Source organism: Strix aluco, chromosome 6 (assembly GCF_031877795.1).
Source record: "Strix aluco isolate bStrAlu1 chromosome 6, bStrAlu1.hap1, whole genome shotgun sequence".
NCBI lineage: Eukaryota > Metazoa > Chordata > Aves > Strigiformes > Strigidae > Strix > Strix aluco.
The window spans coordinates 12,998,842-13,008,272 of record NC_133936.1 but is presented as its reverse complement, the minus strand read 5'-3'; the positions used below and the strand labels follow the sequence as shown (position 1 = coordinate 13,008,272).

General features: G+C 40.6%; 1 protein-coding gene across 1 annotated transcript in view; it reads right to left on the bottom strand.

The window, feature by feature from the left end:
* Positions 1 to 6,293: 6,293 nt before the first annotated feature.
* The window catches only part of ADCY5 (adenylate cyclase 5), a 224,000-nt gene continuing 220,862 nt past the window's right edge, over positions 6,294 to 9,431 (bottom strand). The window contains exon 21 of the mRNA XM_074828723.1: positions 6,294 to 8,869. Coding sequence (XP_074684824.1) covers positions 8,741 to 8,869 — 129 coding nt within the window. The 3' untranslated portion in view covers positions 6,294 to 8,740. The remainder of the gene's footprint in view (positions 8,870 to 9,431) is intronic.

The following is a 9,431-nucleotide window of genomic DNA, read 5'->3' as shown; positions in this document are numbered from 1 at the left end:
AGAAAAGCCTAGGGATTTTGTTTATTCTTCTGGCTTTATGGGTTGGGTGTTTTTGTGCTGGAAAAGAACCTCCTTGATCTAGACTTGTGTTTGAGAGAACCATTCTGTACTCCTGAAGTTGGTGAAGCAACTAGCAAACCCCACACACTTAGAAAATAGAATAACAACCATATAGTACCACTATCAGTTACACTGGGTTTTTTTTACAATATGTGACAGTGATTTATGATGCTTCATAATGTACAGATAGATTTTTATATGTGACCTGGAATAATGTAAGGATTCACTGAAATGCTGGGGGGGGGGAAGGTAAAAAGCAAGCTTTAATGGCAGGGAGGTTGCCATGCTGCTTGTGTTGTTGGATTTGGGGATTGGCAGCTTTGTGCTATGAAGTATTGCTCCAGGCAGATTCCTTTGGGCATTTCATATTGAAATGTTATGTGTTTCAGTAAGTTATTTAGTGTCAGATTATGATCAAGAAGAAAAGAGCTAGGTATTTTCTTTTCTTTTTAAATAGGTGGTATTAGCCAAGAAAATTATGCATAATGCAACCAAGAAGAGTTAGAGAATGAAATTGTAATCCAAAGTGAACAGGAGCAATATGTATTATGTTCTTCATAATGTGTGTCTCAGACAGATGTCTGAGATCAAGACTTTGAAAATACCTTGGTGTGCAGCCTCAAAGATTGGTGTTGGAGGTGATGTGCTTTGCAGTTAATTCTCTTCCCTCCCTACTTTAAGACAGAGTAGAAGACAGCGTTCATGAACATGGTCTGCTTTTGTTTTGGGAACCCAGAAGATGGGGAAAAGATAAAGAGGAGGACTGGATTGAAGCATACAAGAATTTTAGGAAATGTTTACACCACGAATGCTTTAAAAATCCAGCAGAACAGCAAGCAGCCTTTGTTCAGCACTGAGAGGTTTGCTTGTATTAGCATTCAGTGCACCTTTCTGAACTCTGGACACCAGAAAAGGTCAAAAGCAGTCCTTTACCATTTGAAGTCAATGATTGAAAAATACAGCTATTCGTGTTTTAAGTATAAAACCAGGTTTTATCTTGCTTATAAAGTCTGGAAGAGTCCTTACACCTATCTTTTCACCTTCATTGTTAGGCAGGGAAGCTATTATGAATGCCTGAAGTACTGCTTAGTTTTTAACTCAGGCTGTTGTGCACATGAAGAATTTTCTGTTGCATCATTTCTTCAGTTATGTTGGCAGAGAATCTTGTTTTCTCTGAAACACCTTCCCTTTCTGCTATTTCTAAAGATGCATTTTTAAGGAATGAAAACTTCCTTTGGCATAGCATCTGGAGCTGTTACTCCATTCAAGTTATGCTGGTGTTAAACTAATTGCTGATTAGCAGGTATAATGAACAAATGCAACTGTCAGTGTAATAGAAGACAGTTGGGGGTTTGTTTGCTTGTTTATGGTCCTGATAAAAATCCTGTTTCACAATGAAAAGTTAATGAGCATGACTGTTCTTCATTACCTGATATTACTAGGTGCTAAAAACATGGCTTTTGAACATATTACTTTAGTTTGATATTAATATTAGAACTCGCTGAAATTTTGTGTGAGATGAGAAATAAGATACACCAGGCCAAGTTGGAGGTGAAAATTTACTGAAAATGCCCCAGATTTCCCATTTGCTTATCCAAACTCAGCATTCAGAGAAATAGTGGGTGCTTCCCTGCTGATTTCACCAGATATTTGAGTTATTAGACTTATAAAGATGAATGTACAAAAGATGACTACTCTTTTCAACGACATAGGTTATTTTAGTTTGAATTGTGCAAGGCTGTTCATAGTTGCTTGATTTTTCTGTGGGATTTAGTAGAAGCAGAGCCCACTTCATGCTGTATTTATAAAGAAGGCTTACTTTAAGGTTGGAATGAGTCCATCCAACACCCACAATACCATATTTTTCTTTGAAAAAGGTGTCACTGTTTACATTCACTTTCAGGAAGGGATGGCCAAAACTTTGACTGACTTCCGTAAAGTATGTATAATCTTGTTTGAGGTTTGATTACCTCAGAGCCCCCTGTTTGTGCTCCTAGAGATTTAATCACATTCTTCCTTGCATATTTTTTCTTAGTATCTGAGGTTTTTCATAGTGGTCTGCTCTCTTGTATTCAATATCTGGGCCAATAGCTGAGGATAAGAAATTGTCTCATTCACGAATTGTCAGATTTTGCTAGGAAATAACTTCAGACCCTGTAAAATGTGTAGACCCCTTCTCCTTTCACACTGCTTCATGAAAGACTGACTCACATGTGTATAAGATACATAAGAATATATTGAGAGAGGGAGAGAGAGGTGTAGAAAAGAATGCAGCTTTCTACGAGTGAGTGTATGTATGTGTTACTTGGATTGATTTTTAGTTATATCAAAGCTAGCAGAGAACTAGATGAGGATGGAATATGGTTTCCTTTGCAGACATTGTGATTACTTAACATTCACTGTGGATTCTTTAATATATTGATAGTCTATCAAGGGACTGTGGAACATCTGTTTAGGGCTATTACCTTTCAGCCTCTTGCCTTTCATTCCCTATTTCTACTGCAAGTACTATGGTATGATTGTTTTTTGCTTTCATGGTTTGTATTGAGAAAAGAAGCCCATTAACAGTTGCAAAACGCTAAACACATGCTATTTTGAATCAGCTTTTTGTCAGAATAAATAGCTTTCTAGATATGTGTTACAGCTTGCAAAAATCCATGCTTTCTGAATGGTGTTACTGTAAAGGTGTGTATTACAGGAGGGGTTTTTCCCCTGATTGAAGGTAATTGATGAGAAGGGTAGCAGTGTGGGGGCTGCTTCAGTGGCAGTTGCAGCCCTGTGTTGATGAGAGTCCAGCAGATCTTTCAACAGGAGTCTGAGGAACCCTGGAGCATACGGCTGTGTGTGCAGTTCCAGTCACAGCTGGTCAGATATTCCAGGTACCATTTATTTTGGTAAGGCCAAATGGTCTCAGCATCTGTACCAGCTTCTTTTACTTAACAAAATTGTGATTCATCAGTTTTATTGATCATACTGTTTTCTAATGAATTTACAGAGCACTTTTGTCAATTGGTATACCCCATTTGCTATCCTGCCTTTACAGAGCTATCCAAAAGTTGTTCAGCCCTCTTAGGGTATTTATGGAGTCTTTGTTTTCTTGGGTGACCTTTTTTTCTTCCTTGGAGGCAAAGATCCCAGAGACGGGTAGGTGACAAGTACGTGTTGAGAAGGTTTAAGGTATGCTTAGTGGGGCTGTATAGGCACTATATGGTACCTGGCTCTGGTATGGCAAAGCTCTGACCTGGGCGTCCAGCTCAACTTGCACTAGGAACATGTGAGTGACATAGTAGGATTAACCTGCTAAGCTGTACACTGAGCAGAGCTTAAGAACATGCCCTAGTTGTCAAGCTCCTTGCGAAGCTTGAAAGCAAATGAGAATATGCTCCATCTCTTGTGCTGAAGCTGCTGTGGAAATGCCAGGAGAAGAGAGGGCATAGAGAAGGACATGATCAGCTGGAGCTGAGTGTTTGCGCACTCATCTAGTTGGGGGAGTCATGGTGCCTGCTTTCAACATGAAGTGTGACATTAAATAATTCCAGAGCCAGTTCTAATCTGTCTTCTTCCTGCCCTTTTCAGGACACAAACTGCACCTCTTTAGTTCTACAGGCAACTTAAGACAACTGTTTCCTAGCAGGAGGCGTGTAGCATTGAGATGGCACTCTGTGGCTCTCGTCTGGTGTTCTCGCCCCATCTCCCAGGCATGGCTGTGCTGCCATGCTGTGCTGTGCTCCTCACTGAGCAGATGAAAAGGAGAGGTAGGATGCCCATTAGCCTGTATTTCATTTGAGACTGAATGGCAACAGTCACCAGAAGGACAGGAGAGCACCAAGCATACCTGAGTGGTGAGAGCAGGAGATTCTCAGCTCTTAACTCCTCAGTAAAGGAAGGAGTTGAAAGCATTGTCCTGACAGCATGGCAGGGTCACTGGCAATGAGTTTGTCCTGGCTTTGGTGGGAGTTCAGGTTCACAGTGACAGATTTGGCTGCCACAGAACAGGTGTTTTATGGCTCCTGTTGGAGCTTGGGCTGCACCATGCAAGAAGAACTTTGCCATTAGGTGGGGAGCCCTCCTCTGGAGCCTTTCAAGGGCACTCTCATAGCAAGGAGCAGCAGCAGTACATATGGTAGGATCTTGTGGCGTTGCACCATTGGCTGCTGTGCTGCCAGGGTGGTGATGGGGGTTGCGTGATGACACAAACAGCCTGGGATGATTATTTTTTCCTTATCTATAAGTTGCATTTGATAGTTTGTGTATAATCAGTTACTTTGGAAGGAGTGGCTGCCTTTAGGCAGTGATGTGCTCTCCCCTCCCGCTGTGATGGATGGGGGTTTGTGTCTCTTTGAGCCCGATCCTGTGGGACTGCTCAGCAGCGCTGGTACCAGCACCTGGCTAAGGCTACACAAGTCTGTTTCCAGTAGATGGCAATAGTTATTTGCATCTGGAATTTCTTCAAAGAAAAGATTTCTGAGGCCAGCTGCTCACAGGGGAAGTGCACTCTCTCTAGCTGTTCTGCGGGGCTTTTAATTCAAATGGCGCCTGTGCTGTGCTGCACCAGTATATTGCCTCTGAGCTTGTCAATGCCAGGCTCTTGCTGTGCCACTGCAATTCCCACCCAGCACCCACCCACCCACCCACCGCCTGCTTACCCGCTCTGCTCTGCACCGGCTTTCACTGGGAGCCACGGGGCTGGCACCAACAGCGCCGCCTCCTCGCCAGTGCTAGAAGCAAAGTGCCAGGGCAGAGCAGGACAGGCGGGGACTTGGGGAGGTACTCACAGACAGAAATTAAAAAATATAACCTTGCTTTTTACAGTAAGCTACCTGGCTGCCAGATGGCAGGAAAATGTTGCTGCTGCCATCTCCCAGCCCACCTGAAATTAAATGTTCTCGGCCCTGCCCCCTCCCCCTGCCCAGGTGCTTCTGGATCCTTCAGTTGAAAAGTCTGGGACAGAGAGGGTCAAGAGAATGGAAATTGAGTTTTTCTGCTTAAAACAGCTGAGCTGTCCTTTTTCAGGCTGCATCCCAAGCTCGCTCTCCCCACCAGCCCCCAAACTTCAAACTAGAAGTGATGGTGCCCTGAGGAGCAGTCCGGAAGGCTAACAGTGAAAATAGGGCCAGATGTTGGTGTCCATGTATGTTGTGTAATGCACAGACAGCAAGGCCAGGGATATTGGCAGTGCAGGACACATGTGTAAGAAATTTGGTGCGTCCCAGATGCATGATTTTATTATATGCAGGCAGATACTTGATGTAGCCAGCTTTGTGTTGCAGAGAAGTGGCTAAACGCCTTGAAATTCATCAAAATGCTTTCTGGATGGGAAAAAGATGTATTTGGGGAAAATAGTTCAGCCAGTCAGTGTGTACAGCAATTTAAATAAGAGGGCAGAGCACTGGAAGCTACTGTCTTCCCTCCCCTGGGGAATACTCTTCTGCCAATAGTTTCAAAAATTGCTTACATCAGATAATGTCCTAAATTGCTGTTTGTATGATTATGTAGGAGAACATATAAAGTATTAAATATTCTTCACCATCTTTCTTAAAGGCTGATACTTTAAGTACTTCATGGCTTTTTGTTAACGCAGCTGTGTTCTCAGTACACTTATAAAATCCCTCCTAACAAATAACAGATTGTAAGTCATTTGGTTCTTAGTTGCCTGTGTAATGCCTCCTCAACTAAAAAAGTCAGTTGAAAGCTGCAGCTTTTTGTTTCTCAGTTATACTTCAGGCTTCTGTTAATTGGTATAGTTACATGTAGTATTTACTTTTACCTGCAAAGATTGAAAATGTTGCATTGGCCAGCCTGGCTGCCTCCTTCCAGGTGTCCTTGAGAGGACAAGTACCAAGGTACCTGGGGAATTCTTTGGCAAAGGTAATGTACTTTTTAAAATACACACTTTTTTTTTTTAAATAGGACAGAAAAAAAAATATTTTTTAAGCTATTCAGTTATACCAATATATTTAACCACAGTGCCACAATGAGGCTTTGTCATCTATCCTGAAACTAATATTTCAAGGCAAGTGGGTACACAAGAAGGACCCAGGGGACGTTCGCTGTGCAAACAAGCCCTTGAGGCTCTGTAACTGGGTATTGCGTCGTACTGGTGTGGTCCAAACAGCCATCTATCCATCGCTAGTCAAGATTTGGATGTTTCTGTCTGCAGCTTCAGTATCTCCTACACAACTTATGCCTGATTGCTTCACTAGCCAGATGCAGCTAAAATAAAACAGAGACACTTTACCAGTGAAACAGTGTTTTAATATAGTTAAATTACTTAAATAGATTTCAATTTCCATGGGAAATCATAACTGTATCCATTTTTGCAAGATCCAGAGTAAAGAGTGTGTGAATACCCCTTGAAATGATCATGACACACTGTCAACAATCACAGCTAGAGATACTGGGGACTTGAAATTTCATTGACAACACAACTTCATAAGATGAATCAAAAGTTAAGACGACTGCAGACTTTCGTAAAGCAGAAAGCAAACCTAAAACCGAGTGTATGGCATGAAGGTAATGAAACTCTGTGAGGGGGGTAAAAGGGATGGAAGGTGGAGGGGCGAGGAAGGCATAACAGCGTGATGCAACTTAATTTTGCAAACCAGGAAAGATGTAAAGGAGCAAAAGTATAGTACAAGGGCAGACTTGGCAGTTTTACAGAAGTCAATATACTATACTTTTCAGAGATGTTTCCTAGTGGGAAGGAGAAGGAAAGGGGCGATGCCATTTAAGCTCGTGTTTAAATGGCTTAATGCTTGGGTTATGCTTAGCAATATAGCAAATTAATTAACACAGGCCCATGGATTTTCACTTATTCTCACTGTTGAGTAGGAAAAAATAAATCACCACCACCATAGTGCAATCATGAAGCTGTTAGTACTACAATAATTCTGCCCTGAGAAGAGTGGAAAAGAACTTTATTAAATGTCAAAAGATTGGAGTCATTTTTAGTGCTAGCCAAATTCAATATCAAAATTCTCCCCTCATATAAAAAATATAGCTTTTTTTAAAATTCTTTTCTTTTTTTTAATAAAATATCAAGGGATTTTTCTTTAATAGTTAAAAAAGGTACATAAATGAAAACAGTGAACTATTCATAAACCCCCCACTAGTGATAAAGATGTCCAACACAATATCAATGGCACTGTATTTTAAGGTCAACCACCTCATATACACACTTGCCATCATAATCTTTTTTGAAGATCACCTAATTCCTGAAAATTGAAAATCTGTGACTCAGTTTAAATAAGTGCCTACTACAGGAAAGTCAACTTGATGCTGCAGTACATAGTTCCTTGTAATGTCAAATGGCAGTTACAATATCAGACAACTCTCGTATCAGCAGGATTCTATTAAGACCATCTATGAAAAATGATTTTTTAAAAGAAAAGTTCAAATGAGCTTTTTTTTTTCTCTTCTTATAAGAGCTCGTGTTAGAGTTAGTTAGAAGATTTGCTTAGAGCTCTTTTTGACATGTTTGACTGATATCGTCTCAGTAGCTAAAACTCAAAGGTCCTGTTTCCATTTGTTAAGATGCCACCCTCTGCTTGAATGCTGCATGGAACAACTGTGTGACTACCACGTTTTGTTTTTTCCTCTTCTTTGGGGTTGCAGATTTTTCTGGATTTTCGTTTTAAAATGCGTCTGATTCAGCCTGGAAACTCACCTGTTTGTTGTTGGTTGATTGTATAGTGATAATCTGAAAACTGCCAAGTCTGTGTTCAGAGTATTATGCACAAAAAAGTTACACAAAAGTCTACAGGTTATATACACCTCCCACCACACCTTGGTGTGGACAGCCTGCCTTCTAATTTATATATAATTTACAAAATATAGAATTTGGTATATCTGTTAGATCTCCATGTTTTCAATATTACAAAATAAAAAATACAAAAAAACCCACAACAAATTTCAGGGGAGTTCCCCCCACAAAATGTCTCTTGTTTACATCTAGTCTTTCCCATGTAAACTGATATATACCAAAGAAGAGCACAGGAGACTTTTTAATAAATATGGTTGTTGAGCCATCTTTATCTTGATCTTCCCCTTCATCAGATGTGCCAGCCCCACTCAGAAGAGCAGTCCTTTAGCCATGTAGAAGAAGGGAGAAGAGGGGGCTGGGATTATAATGTCTTTCACACTAAAATATTACTGATGCCCTTCTAAAAGGCCTTTTTGCGTGCTGCAACAGTGGGTGTCAATTTTAATAGCCCATTCAAAACAGCTAATAAAAGCACAGTGGTACACTTTAAATAGCTGGCAGTATGGGATGGAAACATTATGGGAGTGCAAATCCATTCCAAAATAATGCTTTGTAGTGAATCATACATTCCTTCAACCAAGTAATTGTTGTGTTGCGTCAATAAATACTTAAATAGCTTCTTATAACATCCTGTGGTAGCAGCCTTTTTTAAAAATTCCAGATTCATGTCTTATCTGTGAACTCTGTAGTACACATCTTTGGTCGACTTAGCATTCAGCCAGGAACAACTCCAAGGTGGTTTATTTTGATTGCCTTTCATGATGGGTGGCTGAAGAGTTTGCTGATACCAGCTCTAGAGTCACCGTGTGAAATTTCAACTGTGCTGCGTTTTCAGCTTCGCTGCCAAAAAGTGATTCTTCTCTGATTCACAATCTTGTGTAATGCAAATTCCATCTTTGAGTGACACTGCAATCAGTGCTAACTAATTGGAGGCCCTTCATTTAGAAAGTAGGTGGTCATTTCTCCTTTGCCTTTGACCTTAATGACCCCTCGATATTCCAGCTGATAGTTGTTGGCTGCTAAAACCTGGTACATGTCTGTGGTCACCTGCAGAATAAACAAGAGTAAGCAGATGCTTGTCATGACTTCCACACAGGCTTTTCATTTGCTTTTAGAGTAATCCATGGACAAAATTAAAGTAGGATCAACTATTTTGTTTCTAAGTCAGTTGACTTCTGCATATCGATCACTGGCTAAAAGGTCAGCACAAGTTGCAGAACAAACACCACCTTCAGCAACTGAGAAACTACAGAAGTCGCACAGGATATACAACTGGGGGAAAACCACATTTTTTCAAGGAGGTCACAAGATAAGAAGAAATAAATGAGTCACATTTTAAAAAATGCACCTGGCAGTTCAGTCTACTCAGAGGCATTCATTATATCACTGGAGTGGTAGTAGGAAAACAGGTTAAAAATATTTTTAAAGTCCTCAAAAATTACTTAGAAATTACACAGAGGATGTACAACTTAGAAGGAGTCATTGAGGGTTTGTTTTTGTGAAGGAGAAGGTATCAGGCAATGAGAAAGACTATACAAATGAAACAATCTAGCCAGCATCCAAATTGTCTCTGCAGATACCATTCAAAAATAATCACATGTGCTGCAGA